We start from the raw sequence: 16,069 nt of genomic DNA, 5'->3' as shown, positions 1-16,069 counted from the left end.
ATGGTTAACAAGACATAATGGCCCCCTAACTGCGCTGCACGTGGAAAGAAGTGAAAGAGATTCACAGGGAACAATTGGGGACATAAGGAGAGAGAAGTCCGTCGTTTAGAAAGAACGTATCCGCAGTGATGTATTTTTTTATCAACAAAAACAAGTCCTCGCGATTCACTTGTAGACGGGAGCTCGAGGTTGTGGATCTTAACTATCAAAACAACATTCTTGTGGTGCTTCCATATGAGGAAAGTGAAGATCTGTTAAGAGACGTGAGACGTATAACGATTGGAAAAGCGATACAAAAGTACCACGCTGCTTTCACTCGCTGTGAAAAAATTAAGAAGGGGGGGGGGGGGGGGGGGTTGTCACGGTTGCTTTTCTCTGCCCCTCGGCTCTTTCTTAGCGGCACTCTGATAGAGGCACATCACGTCTGTAGTGGTTTGTATTCCTATTACTGCCACTATGACTGAAGGAAGCCAACAGCCACCAAACCAAAGAAAGCATAGGAGAATGTTACCGTCGATTTGTTAGTCATTATCTAAAAAGAGATACTGGTCATACTTCGCGCTGGACTTTCATTGCCATAGAAAAACCAAGGACAAATTATGCTAAAGATACAATTGATCATCAAATTATGAAACTATGTAGTAATTATCCAGACATTCTCGAGATCGCAAAAGCATGTAGAAGCCTGAGAACTTTCAGACGCAGAATACAACTTCTGTTCACTCCAAATAGAAGACCAAACACGTATGAATAGTGATTTCTAATTGCAAAGTTATTCTGTTCTGATCTCTATATTTGTGTACAAAGTGTTAACAGTAACATGTGTTTCCTACTTTTTGAATTTGTCACATGCTTCATGTGCATTTTTGTACGGTGATGATTGTTACAACCAATTGTATGCGTACGGTGTACATGTATTTTGTAACCGCTGCTGTGGCGCCCAGTGGGGCCAGGGCCTCGTCAGGAGTCTAATTATCTCCTTTTGTCCTGCCCCACTGGCAGTACCATGCATTGCCCATCCAATAAATAAATAAATACTTTATAATTTTGTAGGCTAATCAATGGGGTAATAGTAGTGTAATTATTTGATCGCTAGAGGACAACTGATAAGGAATCAGGAGAAAAAGAACAACCAGATGGCGCGCTGGTAAGATCCCAACCCATGACCCCCGAGTTTCGGGTCCTGCGCTCTATACCAACCGAGCTACGGCGACGTCTCTGTTTGATGTGTAACCTAACCTTGACAGTGTTTCAGAAGCCCCACCCTCGTTCATAGCGGAATACGTAGTACGTTTACTATTGGCGTTATCATCACGTGCAACGCAATCCAAAGGAAAAGGCGAAAGTTGCGCGAGAACCCTCTTATGCTACCTATGGCATCAATAGTGCTAGAACTGAGGCCCTGTGCCTCATATATATGTCATAACGAGCCCCTCATTTCCATTCCCTTGTCTACCACTATGATTGCTATCCATGCGAATTCTGCAGTGCGTAGGTAAAATAAAATACAGTCAGTGAAAATCTGACTTCCGAGCCCTAGAATGCATTCCCGAGTTAAGATTCGTCATCTACGCCCTTAGATCCTTCGTCAACTATAGTAGTACTAGGATTGCTCGCGGGAACAGAAAGAGTCAGTTTTAATCCCCACCTTGCTAAGTCAACGGGTATAGCACTATGTCAAAAAAATTCAGGGGGCACTTTGGCTCTGCAAAGTGCTGCAAAGCGAAAGCCTTTCCTGGCGCACTGTTTGGCATTGACTGCGAGACTGTTTGTGCTGTACTAGTGCTTTATTTGACTACACACTTTGACTACTCATTACAACTACACACTTTGACTGCCGACTTTGACTGCTTCTTCAGCACTACTCTCTCTCTGCTTCGATGAGTTCGGTTGTATCCATGGCTCTGTTCGCAGTATTGAAGTATGTAATGTGGTCACCCACGGACGCTTTACGCCCCCTGTCGGAGCGGACGACAACTATTTTTTATTAATTGTCGTCTGGTCCAAAAGGGGGCGTCAGGCATCCGTGGGTGACCTCAATACTGCGAATCCGCGCGCTCTGACGTCATAACCATTTCGACCAACCGAAAAGCGTGACACCTCTGCTGACAACCTTCTGTCGACAACGCTGAGGCATTAAAGGCTTTCGCCTTAATTGAACGGGTGCAAAGCATGCTACCTCTTAAGTGACTACTTTCGTTCCGCACATACCTGACGCAGATAGAACTATGACTAACGACACCCAGTCCTGCCGCTCCTCACTTAGGTTCTTTCGCTCTCTTTTGGAACAACCCGCGCGGCTGTATCGCAATCTTGCTGCGCGCGCGGGCATCGCCCCGGTTGTGTCTTTTGCCTTTGGCAATTTTGGCGGCAGCCGAGCAACGCGGATCGCGTCGCTGAAAAAATCAAATACTACCAGAAAGCGTCTCAGTGTCCGCGATCGAGTCCCGGCGAAAAGCGGGAAAAGAGTAAAAGACGCGTGCTACATTTCACCAAGAACGACACTCCTGGCCGTAATAGGAACCACTGAACACGCCCTACAACCGAGACAGCAGCGATCCAGTCCGACAAAGAGCATATTGCGTCAGCATGCTGTCCACGTCTCTTATAGCTGGCCAAGGAATTGTTGTCTTTATAATGCACTCGCACTTGCTAAGCGGTAGATACACTGAGTCGTTTATTCTTTCTGTCACATTTTATTTTGTTGCTTACTTTTTGCTCCACTCAATGTGCTTTAAACGGTGAACACCGATCGTACGCATGCATCAATAAATTTCAACTTGGATGCAACCGCTTTTGTGTAGACGTCTCTCTTTATGTCTTATCGGTCTCTATCTAAAATGCTGTCTTTTTCACAAAGCGATGAACAACGTTGCTGAAGGCTTCTGTAGCACGCTCCACCTGTTTCGGGGGCACGAAAGGAACGAGACGACCATCATAGAAGCAGGAAAGTTTCAGCACCGCTAGCGCCATACTTCTTTTCGTCATTTCGCGATTCGACGAATCGCCGGGACGAAAAATGATTCGGATATATTCCGGAGTGCTTCTTCTTCTGCGCGGCGAAATATCGAAGCGGAGAACGCGTGCATGGTTTCTTGGAACAGACGCGGCTGCAGGTCTTGCGGAAACTGTTCTTTCGTGCGAGGCATACAAGGCGATTTGCCGCCGCGCTGGCGCTGCAGTCAAATGCGCGTAGCAACCACGCAAATATCAATCTGCCTGTCGTTTCCAGTGCGCTTGGTTGGACCATACCGTCTGCGGATGAAAGCGACGTTCAGTGGCGCCACTGTCTCTATTAAGAGGCTTACAAAGCCGTCTGCTTTTCCGTTTGTTATGTGAAGAGATTGTCATTCATCTCAAAAATTGCCCCTTTGAGTGCATAAATCTCGGACTTCACTTTTTTTTTCTTTTTAGGGAGATTATTAGCTTCGACACGGGAGGAAGCCCGGCCGGCGCTTCGCAAAAACAAAAAACAAAAAAAAAACATGCAGCGCACATTAAACAAGAGTAAATACTTTCTTCGCCTGCTTCTCGGCGGGAGCGTACTAAGTACAGGCAGCAGTGTGCGGTTTATGTCCGCCATTTCCTTCGGCGTTTCCTTCTCTCCATCTGAAACACCTTGTTAGGTTCATCGCCGCCTTAGAACAAAACGCTCAACCACGGCTCGACGTCTTAACGACTTGTGGGCTTAAGCGACGCGGCTGTTAGAGACGGCACATTAAACGCAGCTTTCCGTTCCGCGTTAAGAAAAGGTTACTGTGCCGTGGACTTTCCTGTTAGAGGAGGCAACCTTTTCTTTTCTTTTTCGCTGTCTTTCTGTCGTTGTTATTATCTCATCCGTGTGGCACTCGAGCGTAGCGAAGTGTCACACTCTGGACCGCCTTATCTAATCTCGACCGCCTACGCTCGGGGTTCATAAGCGACGGCTGTGAATATTGAAAGCGTGGCGTCATTTCGGCTTCCCCGCAGGACACGAGCGGAGGCACCCGGGGCAGCAGCAGCGGCTGTGGGGAGGTGTGAGACCAGTGGAGCCAGCATGATCCGAGTCCCATGACGCCCACGCGTCTGGACGATCTCAACATGATCTCCAACAACGTTATGTCCTTCGTCAAGAAGGTGAGGGGAGCTTGCTCTCTGTTTCCTGGGACGCCATGACGAGTACAGAACACCACCTCTTCACCAAGCCAGGCCTCGTTTTCAAGGCGGATTACGTTTTTAGCGCAACACATAAAGGGGACCATACAGGCGCTTATGTGCTGCGCTAAAATAAAAGCAATCCGCCTTGAAATCGTGAACCAACTAACCCTCACACCCGCCGCAGTGAATCAATGGTTACGGCGTTCGGCTGCTGACCGGAAATACGCGGGTTCGATCCCGGCCACGGTGGCCGAATTTCTATGGAGGCTGAACTCTAGAGGCCCGTGTACCGTGCGATGTCAGTGCACGTTAAAGAATCTCAGGTGGTCGAAATTTCCGGAGCCCTTCACAACGGCGTTCCTCATAGCCTGAGTCACTGTGAGACGTTCAACCCCAATAAACCAAACCAAACGAACCAACTAGCCCTCAAACAAGTGCTCCTGAAATAAACCAAGCCTGAGCGAAACCCGCCTTATGCGGGTATAGATTCTTATGCGATTAATCCATCCTATGAGGGTTTTCGAGGATATATGGAGACACATAGATGCAGAGGTAAAATCAGGCATGTGCGTGCTTCATCTTATGCAGTATCAATATCAAGAGAATGTGTCGTGAGACAGGGATACAAAATTTTGTTCACGAGCACGCGCGTTTCGTAAACTTTTGCTGTACACTGTACGCGGAGAGGCTGAGTTCTCGTCGAACCCTGATAAGCACGCAATTCGTGTCCAAAGCTCTGCTAGATAGCATCAATGAGTTGGTCCTTACCGAACCCAGGTTACCCAACGAACTCTGTGTAAGAGGTGTCTTGGAACTTACAAAACGCTTATGAAAAATCTCGGACAATGCCAGTTAAGTATTTCGTAATGGTTACTGCAGAATGGCAAGGGTCGTGCCACGTGCTTCCACTGGGATGAATGGAAATTGGGCGTCATTTTTTCTTTGTAATTCTTTATGCACTGAGGATGGCGTGTAGTTTCATGACGCCTCCTTCAGTGTTCTTCAGAATGATCGCCTTTTCCTCTACAGTCGTGAGCCTCGTTCCTAATGTCCCGCTGTCATCAGCAGGGCACTGAACCAAATGCGGTAATCAGTTCATACACACCCACATCAGACAGTCCTCACTGTCCTTTAGTGTAGACAGTGACCAGTGCTTTAGGATTCCGGAGGAGCTGTTGGTGTTCAGTTTTGTTCGAGGTTTAAGAGCATAATTGAGGGTGTGGCAGCACAGTATCTGGCGATGAATAAACATCGTCTTGAACAGCAGGTCATGTCAGCTGGTTAGAGATCGTTATCAATGCATCGCTGTGACGCATAAGCCGGCTGTATGAATCGAATCGAGCATTACTGCTAGCTAGAAACAGCGCCCACAGTCAAGGAGCTGCGTAAATTCAAGTGCGGCATTGAAATCACATTGTTCGTAGCAAACCTAGTAAAATTCTGAATTCTTGCTTTAGAACCGATCAAAGTGAACGTGTTTATGATCGTTCTACTGACGTCTTAAAGAGACCAGCGGGTCTTGACACGACTAAAACGAGCGTGAACGAGGAGGTCATGATTTCGGAATGTTAGAAGACTCGTAGCCAATTTTGGTCCTTAAAGAGAACTTTTTGAAGGATTAAAGATTGTGTACGCGCCGTCTGAGCCCATAAAATCAGTTTCTTATGTGTGCATTTCTTTCCACTGCCTTCTGACAACTGAAGTACTTTATATGAAACCAAAAATTTCGTACACGTATATCAAACAGCCCCTTGGAATTTTTGCTAGCATAGCAAGACGCTGACCATTGGCTCAGACTGGCAGAAATCAGAAAAATACGTGTGAGGCAATGGCAGCCACACAAAATTTTACAAAGCCTGCCACACTCTTGCAACTGTAATGAAAAAGAGGCTATTTTAATGAAAACGGAGCTTTCTTAAGCTAGAAAATTCCCAAAATGTGAGATGCAGGCATCTCGGCTACAAGTAATTTTCGCAGATTAATGTCAAATTTAGTCGCTGATCTGTGAGGCTAAACCACACCGCTATTCACTTCGCCGGTCATCACGGAGTCCTTTTCGTCCAGTGGTAGGGGAAAAAAACTTGCATTTTCAGCTGCAATTTTCCCAGGTATACTCAACTCGGCAGACTCCGGCTGCCGAGCAAAGGTCAACGAAGCCACAGAAACCGGAGGACCGAATTTTATAAAGAACTGCATACCTAACAGATCTGGAATAAAGCATTTTTGAGCGGCGCTTATGAACGCAGTTTGTTCATACCACGTAAGATTTCACTATAACAATCAATATACCCGCAGATCACCCGACGGCAGTTTTGTATTTTTCTTTCTAGTGAAGTACGTGCTATCGTCGAAAGCGTTCTCCACTGATTATCTATGGCAGTCTTAACTGTTCAATGCGATCGATGGAAAAGATTTAGAATGACTTTGCTACACATCATAAGAGTGGACCATTACCTTCAATATTTCCATAAGAGCATCGAACAATTTTCCAATTTTAAAAATTTTTGTTCGAGAATGTTGGACACGATTGCTTCGGGTTCCCTTTTTTGTGCCTCTTTGAGATGATCATGGGCGCCAGGAGCTTCATTCTGGAAGACACTGAAGACTACGAGACGCGCTCCATGACTGCCCTTTACCCCCCTCAACCTCTTCCTATGCGCTTTTTTCTCCACCAACCCGGACAGATGGTGAAGAGCGGCTCGGACGAGGACGGCATGCGGCTGGGCAGCAAGTTCCGCGCCACCGTGGCCGGCCTGAGTCCGAGGGCGTCGCGCGCCGACCTCGGCCACCTGACGCCCGAGGAGCGCTCCATCCTGGCCAGGGTCTGGCAGAAGGAGGACGAGTTCGAGACGCTCGTCAAGTGAGTGCCCCCCATCCTCTTCTTTTCGTCCCCCTATTTCTCTCCCTCTTTTTCCTTCCTTCCTTCCTTCCTTCCTTCCTTCCTTCCTTCCTTCCTTCCTTCCTTTCTCTCTTTCTTTCTTTCTTTCTCTTTATTTCTTTCTCTTTCTTTCTCTTTCTTTCTTTCTTTCTTCCTTCCTTCCTTCCTTCCTTCTATCGCGCTCCTTTCTGCATTACGGAAGAAACAAAAGTACGTCTTCCCTGGTTCTCTTCTTTGTGGATTTAAAAACTAGGCGCGGACTGTTTACTCCGTGTTTCACTTGTTATGATCGAAGCTATAAAAATAAGCTCGCTCGTTCCTCCTGAGTGGAACATTTTGATCTTGAAACTCACTATATAAACCGCGTGTGTTTCTTTTCTTTAGTTAATTAATAAGTTGGCAGTAAACAATTCACTTTTTTAGGTTACAGGAGGTATGTAAGCCTACAATTAAACAGCTGTAAATGGCTGCACCCGTTCGCGCGCGCTGATAGGGACTGCGGCAGCATTATAGTCGGGTACAGCTTACGAACGCAGCGGCTTTTCCCCGTTAAAGGAACACCTTCCAGCTAGTGGCGTCTCATCACCCTGCTAGTGTGACAAAGCAGGAAGTAGTAGATGAAAGTGAATAATCCCTTCCCTCTACGGTCGGGGATGGACCCCTCCCTCCATTGCGGCGCCGCTCTCTACATTGTCATGCTAGCAGGGCCATGAGAATCGGCCGACGCCTTTGGTTGGAATGGGGTGTTTTGACGTGGAAAAGCATCTGCTTTCTTGAGCTGTATCAGGCTATTGCTTGGTCGCGCAGTGTCATTAATCAGTGTCAGGTCATTAATTGTGTCCTGGCGACGAGAAATTTTCAAAGCTTCATAGCATGCCACGCAATTAAGTTTTTTGGCTTGCACTGTTCCTCACATTTTTAATTCGACAGCATTAGAGTTGTCGTTCCACCGAAACCCCACCTACGACTGGTGTCACGAAAGTTGCTGACTGGGCTAGAGAGGTCATGCGACCTTGTGACATCCCCACTACGTGTCCATCTGGTTGTGAGCAGCCTAGTTTCTAGACAGCCATATAGATAGAGAATCTAAATCAAAAATTTTTAAAACAGGTATATGTAAGCGTTGGCACCGTCACAGCATAGCGGATACCCGGTACTGCAGCTAGCAGTCCGGATATGGCAGTTGATGGACCGAAATTCATAGACAAAGCGGAGCAAACACACACAGAAGTTGCAAGACAAGCGACGACAAGTGTGAAATCTAGTGCTATGGCATTCCACTCCTAAGGTGACTTAAGTACTCCTGTTGTTTTTGTTTGCTGTGACCAAAACGTGCTGTTACAGTCCTGCGACGTATTAAGGCGAAAGCCGTTAACGGCTCACACTGTCGTCTGTTAGCAGAGGGTGTCACACCTTTGGCATCGTTTAACTCGTGTTAACTCGGGAATTGAAAAAGATAGAAGAAAACCAATAGTTGCTTCAGAGAGAGGAGGAAAAAATGAACCTAGAAGCCACGTTTGATGACTGTAATTAGTTAATTAATTATAGTAAAAAATGTCAAAATTACGTCGAAATAACGCAGACGTCGATATAGCCACGGGAATGGTGTGACGTCACATCCACCGGCAGTCATCAGGGCATAGTGAAAATTTTCACGGAATGGTAGGAAAAACGCCGGATTTGTGCCAAATCAGATAGAAAAATGTGTAATTAGGCATAATTAATTAACACAAGATCTCCGAAAGATGTATGATTTAGGTATCGATTAGCCACGGGAACGGTGTGACGTCACATCCACCGAAAGTCGTCACGGCATAGTGTCCTCGGACTTTGCCTCTCAACACTTTAGTTGCCAAAGTGTCTTCGCAATTTTCACCCTTAGCACGTAGGTAATTAAAGGTGAAATTTCGCACTGAAGTATACCTGGCCACCCCACTGATATCTTATCATGTTCGGCTTGAGTGCGCGCTCTATCATTCTTTATTTCCTCCTATTTTATCGAGTTATCTTTTAGGGAATCTTCCTTAGCAGAGCTAACCAATAAGGAATAGCTATATTTCATCCACCGACGTCATCGTACTCACTTGCTTGGTTTGGTTTATGGGCTTTAACGTCGCAAAGCGACTCGGGCTTTTAGGTACGCCGTAGTAGAGTGCTCCGGAAAATTCCGGCCACCTGGGGTACTTTAACGTGCGCTGACATCGCAAAGTACACGAGACTCTAGTGTTGCACCTCCATCTAAATACGATCGCCGCGACCGGGACTGAATCCGCGTCTTTCGGGTCAGCAACGGAGCACCATAATCACGGAGCCACCGCGGTGGCTTCGTACCGACTTGTTTCAAGTAGGTCACGTAGAACTAAGTACTTTTTGCGCAACGCTTAAAGTTTTAAGTGAAGCGCTTCATCATGTGAATTCGTCGTTGCTGCGTGTGCGTGTAGAGGCTTTCGTTAAAACTCAGCTCATTACGAAAACGGTATTTAGTATGTAACGGCACTAGCCTCTTGTGTAAGTCCGTTACGTAGATCGTCGCGCACCAGCGGTTTCTTCAGCCAAAAAAAAAAAAAATAAACTCGGGCATATAAGCTAGAAAAAATGACCAGGAGTTCTCACAACGTGATGGATGTGTTTCTTTCGTTTGTCATTTCGCATGTGCAGAACACAAAGAAATTCGAACTGTTTCCTCATAAGCTGGCTTCCTCTACATGTTAGTCTTTCTGCAGTGAAGTGTCCTTTCCGGTACTTGTGTAGCCGAGAGGTTTGCCTGTCGTCGGTTACAGTGACGCTGAGGACCGCTCCGTCCACTTATTTTTCTTACCACAGTTCGATTGCATGTTTTTTTTTTGCGTGTGTGTGCGTGGCAATGGCGGGCAGGGGTGGGGGTAGGATAGAGAGGAGGTACATCGATTGTTGGTGCTTCACCCTGATTTGAGAGCTAAAGGTGTGGTACTCAAGTAAGTGGAAGGTCTAGCGCGAACGCGTTTGTCTTGCCTAATTAGGTGCTGGCTTCTTCATTATAGCTATCGGGATTGAAAGACGCAGACGAGACATAACCGGCAGTAGCTTTAGGATAGGTATGGATGTATATAACTGTATGTTACGCAGGAAAAAGTTACCTAAATGCGTGAATGAGCGGATTTCAATTTTTTTTTGTTTGTTTTAAAGCGAATACTTCTTGTTCACCTGAACGAATCAAGAGGCAGAAAAAAGCGCCATGGAGAAAGGGTTCCGGGGAGAGGGAGGGGGGGGGAGAGAGAGAGAGAGAGAGTTGATGGTGCGAGTCAGGTCCCGTGGTTTAGCGGCGTGTGAGAAAGAACGACTGTGTGGCTTCTCGCGTACGGCTTGCCACAGTGGCAGCGTTCGCTTTGCGCCAAGAAGGAGCGTTGCGTTGGTGTCCACTGTAGCAAATGAAAAGTTCTCGCAAATGCAACGAAAGCATGCCCTCCTCCAGGAATAATTGGAAGAACGCCGTCGCTCATGCGCCGACAAAGCTTGCCAATACCAGCCTTGCTGGTAACGCGCCTTGGATTCCAGTGCTCAACGGGCAATGCAGCGGGATAGGGAAGCAATTCGCTTACTTAGATAATTTGGTTTGGTTTATTGGGGTTTAACGTCCCAAAGCAACTCAGGGTATGAGGGACGCCGTACTGAAGGGCTCAGGGAATTTCGACCACCTGGGGATCTTTAACGTGCACTGACATCGCACATAGATAGTCATCTTCATTGGTTACTGCATGAACGTTTGTATGTTTTTTTTTACATCCTATTCCCCCCGCGAGTGTTCAACTTCATAGCGCAATGTTTCTTTCCCCGCTCGCAGGAAAGCCCAAACCCCTCCGCTCACGCCGCCGACGTCCCAGCCGACGTCGACGGCCACGTCGACGCCAGAAAAGTCCTGCGACAAGGTGTTCCCCGGCGCCGTCGCGGTCAAGGCCGGCGGCGGCGTCGGGACCGTGGGCGTCGGCACGGCGTCTCCGGCCGCGGTGGCCGCGGCGGCGGGGGTCAACTCGACTCCGGCCTCGTCGTCGACGCCCCCTCCTCCCCCGGCCAAGCCGTGCCGCATCTGCCGCAAGGGCATCCAGGCAGGCGAGCCGTGCCACACGTGCGACGACTGCAAGCAGCTGGTGTGCGACGACTGCGCGTCGTACTCGCGCGACCCCCAGCACGCGGTGTGGCGCTGCTCGTGCTGCCGACGGCGCATGAGCCACGACCGCCTAGGGCCGCCGCCCGGATCCGGCATGCACAGGGTGCCGTCGGTGCGCAGAATGGTGAGAGAGGGAGAATGGAAATGGACCGAGCGGGTTTGGTCTCGTTCGTCAAAGCGGGCGGGACCGCGTCGTGTTTTGTATAAGAATCACTTATGCAGCCAACGCTACCGCTATTAAGTTGCCCTGTGTAGTCTTGTTAGATTGTATTGTTATCCACCTGGGCCTGAAAGAATAGAAAGAGGAAACATATCGAGCATTCTTGGGCAAATTTTTGAATATTGGAATATTGTAAGGCAGTGTCATAGAAACACTAAAGGTAATAGTTCATTCTTCTAATCCGCAGCAAAATTGTTCTCCTAAAATGTTTCCATCGCTGGCCTCAAGCACTTAAGACTGCCGTAAAAAAACAACGGGGATTGTTTTTGGCAATTGCGAAAACTTTAATTTGCGCTCATAAGCTCTTTCCCATTGATAAAGGTTTTTGTCCGGAATTGCTGGGTATGCAGCTAGATGAACAAGACGAACTGGACATAATGCAAAAGCTTTTATGGGAGAACATGTTCGAATAAAAATCAGAATACGGGGTCCATGCAGTGCTCATATATGTTCAGAGATACACTCGGAATACCTTTCTGTAATTTATGTGCACCATACAGTTTCGTATTTAGATGTGACTCACATAACCCTGTACATGTCAAGCATTCCAAACAATTTTCCAGCAGAACAAAAACTCTCACCATTCAAAACAGCAAATGTATTCATCCTGTCTGCACTTCCTGTGTGCCTGGTGGGCTCAAGCAACTGCATGTTTTCAATCAGTATGCACTAACTGGCTCTTCCATCGGACGCTTCTTGAAATCAAACGCGTTTAGAGAATTCAAAGTGCGTCTACTAATTTTTATTTTTTGTTTCCTTTTGTGCTATGCATAGTTTGCTCACTTTTAAATAATATTAGAATTGGGACTTTACTGGTGCTCCTGAAAGCCACACTACTGCGTTGTCAAATGCCTAAGGGCGCGTTTAGAATGAGTCACAGTTGCGTCTGAAGCCTGCCAAATAAGCTAGGGACTGTTAGGGCGAGTAGCTAAGTACAATACATGAACTTAAAAGTATCAGCGTCCCTCGAGAAAGGAGGGAGGGGGGAAGGGGGGGGGGGGGGGGGCTTATGCTGCAGTTTCTGCATGTCTTTAAAGCCGTTCTTTTTATGGTCTACACGACAGCATGTGAGCCGTTCACAGTGAGCGGGTAATCAATGTAATGCCTCAAGGCCACCTAATAATGCTAACTGTAGGCAATATAGAGGGATGTCATTTCACTGTCTCTAGGCAAGCGCTGCACCAGTTTACAGCTTTGCGTAAACTAAGACGCCAACGATACTTCTATCTCCTGAAAGTCAACGAGTTTGAATTCTTCAACAGATAGGCTCCATTTTGCCACATACAGGGTCTGTTCTGAAAGTAGTAGGACTGGTTTTTTCCTGGGCGAACGGGCGGACGAAAGGCGGTCTGCGCGTGCAGGATCGTTGAAGGGGGATAATGGGAATGCTGGGGAAAATCGGCAGTCGGTTCTCGGCCGTTGAAGAGAGGAGGTCGCTTGTACTGTGAACCCCTGTCGAAACGTCTCGTCACGCAGAATCATCGAGCGTTTGCTGGATCAGCAATACGCGATCAAATTTTGAGTAAATCTTGGTGAAACGGGCAAAGAGACTCACAACATGATTAAGGAGGCCTACGGTGACGCTTCCATAGGTAGATCAGGTGTTTTTTGAGTGGCACAAGCTGTTCCGAGAAGGTAACGAAAGAGTGGAGGAAGACGACCGCGCCAGACGCCCTTCGACCAGCAAGTCCAACGAAAATGTGCAGCGAGTGAAACATTTACTTAACAGTGATCGTAGAATGAGTATCAGAATGATTGCTGATGATTTGAGCATTCCTCAAACCCAGGTTTTTGAAATGGTGACAAAAAACTTAGCCATGAAGAAAGTGTGCGCGAAGTTGGTGCCGGAAGTGTGGTCAGAGGAGCAAAAGGCCAAACGGAAGGCGATCTGCCAGGACCTTCTTCATTATGTGATTGAGGACCCCGATTTTTTGCCCAGCACAAGGCAGCAACGCTGCCTCAGCTCCCCTACAGCCCCGACTTGGCTCCTCCAGGCTTTTTTCTATTCTCGAGAATAAAATCGACGCTCAAGGGGAAACATCACGGATCGGTAGAGGCAGTTCAACAGGCCGTGACGAGGGAGCTAAACAGCATTCCGGTACAGGCGTTCCTGGAGGCGTACGAAAACTGGAAAACTCATTGGCAGCAGCGTGTAGATGCGGAAGGGTGCCACTTTGAAAAATTTTAATCGTTTGTGCTATTCTCATGAACAAATTTTATTTTAAAAAATCAGTCCTACTACTTTCGGAACAGACCATGTATATTCGTCGGAGTGGTCTTAGCAGGTTTAATCTACGCCTCCAGTATGACCCTAGTCGCATCAACTTTCTGTTCACGCTCTCTTTCGTATGTTCCGTGCAACAGCTTAGACTTGTAAGCAGCTTGAATCACCAACAACTGGTTGGTGGCATGCAACATGTCCTGTTCGTGCGCTGTGGCCTCCCACGAACTGGCATCGTCACGCAAAGACTGTGCACGTCTCGCTGTATCTTCAGAGAGTTTATTAATCAGACTCGATTAAGCCATGCACTAAAGATACTATAAGAGGGTCGTGCATCCTGTTATAATCGGGCTGTGGGCCCGGCCAGAAGCAGGTTGACCGCAGAGAAAATTTTTTGCTATGACGGCCGATTTCAAGTGTACTACTGATGCGTGGCAGGGACCGAAACCACCGCATTACCTTTTTTTTTTTTTGTTCTAGGCACATCAAGCACTCGCGCATCCGAGCTGGACCTAACACACCGTTTATTCTTTCTAAGCGTGACTTGCAGGCTAGTCGCGGAATCTGTGGTTAGTGCCTGTCGGCACTGACTGACCTTCCTGTTCTACTTACGCAGACGGAACGCATCGTGCAAGACTCCGGCGGCCTGGGCTGCAGCACGGGTCCCCGGGGAAGCTTTATGCTGAGCGAGCCCCTCAAGGAGGCCCTCAGGCTGGAAATGCAGATGCAGGTGAGTGTATGACATGTACTGGTCACGTACGCAGCAGTAGTGCCGCCTCCTCCCCCAAACCTACGGTCTCATGCCGCTGCCACGGTTTGGAAAAAAACAGTGCCAAGGATCGAACCAAATTACTCACTGGGAGCACGATTCCAATCTATCTATCAATCAGTCGAGCAGTAAATGAATATATCAATCAAATATTCAGTGAATCAATCAACCAATCACTCAGTGACCTTATTCGTTACGCAAATTGAAAAAAAAAACATATAGATATAGCACAGAGCAGGAGGTCCCAAAGTAGAACGGCAGAGGAATCGCCTACATAACTAAGTGAGCTAGCGCACAAAATATTGTGAGAACGAGAGAAAATTTGCTACAGCATAAAAAGCTCATGATTCCACAACTCGGAAAAAGACAACCGACAGCACAAAGAAGGAAAAAAAGTAAGATAATAGGTTTCGGCAAATGAATAAGAAACCTACCACAATATGTTAGGCAAAAAAAGGGGGGTTTGAGTTGGTGTTTCAAAGGAAACTGATTGTACAAAAGAGAATTACAAATATAGCAGTAATGGTTCATATGTTGCCGCTTGAAGTTAGACAAACAATTTAAGTTATTTTTCCACAACTAAGATTATTCTAGATAGATATGCAAGCGAAAACGAATATATATTTACTATAATACGTTCTAACGCCTGGAAGAGAAAGGATGTTTTTTTTTTTTTTAGGCAAGAGCATTTCAATATTACTTGTGAAAGCACGTTCAGAAAAAATTTCCACATGAACTGGTTATTTCTGTTTGTGATAGTATGATCAATAAATATTCTCGCATCAAGCTGTTGGAGAGATTGCGACGATAAAGGTCACGATGACGTCACTTCCGCTTTGTTGTCCCTTCCACCCACGGCATCGAACCCTTCTCGTGCAGGTCGACGGCGGCTGCCTGGCTCCGCCCAGCGCCCGCACCATCGTCAAGCGCGGCTCGTACGCGGGCCAGACCGAGTGGCAACGCAACGGCCTGCGCTCCTCCTCTCCCGAGCGCCGGCACAGCTACCAGAAGCCCGGACCGGGGCCCGAGCGGGACCGGGGTGGCGCCTCGTCCGACAGCTCACTCGAGGACGACTACCTGCCCCGGGCGGGGAGACTGCGCCGGAAGTCCAGGCTCCAGAGGCACAAGGGGAGAGCCGCCACTGCAGACGTGAGCCCTCGCTTTCAGTGTGACCACATACTCGCATCATCATCATCATCATTGCCACCACCATCATCATCCCTGTCTTCCCTCAGATTAACTATGCTTCTGGATAAATGCCCCTCCCATTGACTTTTATTAGCTACCTATCAGCGCCAGCAGCGGCCACCTTATCCTGTGAACAGATTATGTAATCTAAATTCTTTCCTTGATACCTCTATAGGCCGCTGCTTTTGTAGCATCCTAGTTGCAAATCTCTGCTTCGAAGTCCGACCACATTTTCTAAAAGTATTTTTCGGGAAGCAGCATATGCATTGCACTCCCCCTCCGTAAGCACCAATCAGACAGGCGCAGGTCTGCCGCGAATCGCTCACGCCTAAGGTGTTCCTGCCAGGGCTTTGACAAGTACAGGTCTCTCGCAAAAGTTATCTTCAAACTGAAAACCGGCAGTATCTCAAACGCATCCTATAAACAAGTAAGCTTTGACGCATTTAGCTTGGTGTAGGTATTCGTTAACAGTTGCTGTCGCGCTGGGCTCCGCAACATGTGTGGATAAGCAC

At 47.5% G+C, this 16,069-nt stretch overlaps 1 protein-coding gene across 1 annotated transcript in view; it reads left to right on the top strand.

The window, feature by feature from the left end:
• The window catches only part of LOC149336174 (uncharacterized), a 148,013-nt gene that overhangs the window by 111,925 nt on the left and 20,019 nt on the right, over positions 1-16,069 (top strand). The window contains exons 2-6 of the mRNA XM_089552686.1: positions 3,970-4,116; positions 6,822-6,997; positions 10,836-11,283; positions 14,217-14,330; positions 15,249-15,518. Of these exons, the coding sequence (XP_089408812.1) occupies positions 4,051-4,116; positions 6,822-6,997; positions 10,836-11,283; positions 14,217-14,330; positions 15,249-15,518 (1,074 nt within the window). The 5' untranslated portion in view covers positions 3,970-4,050. The remainder of the gene's footprint in view (positions 1-3,969; positions 4,117-6,821; positions 6,998-10,835; positions 11,284-14,216; positions 14,331-15,248; positions 15,519-16,069) is intronic.

Source organism: Amblyomma mixtum, chromosome 7, assembly GCF_055824585.1.
Source record: "Amblyomma mixtum isolate Tamu chromosome 7, ASM5582458v1, whole genome shotgun sequence".
NCBI classification, from domain to species: Eukaryota; Metazoa; Arthropoda; class Arachnida; order Ixodida; family Ixodidae; genus Amblyomma; species Amblyomma mixtum.
This window is presented reverse-complemented; position numbering and strand designations above follow the sequence as displayed.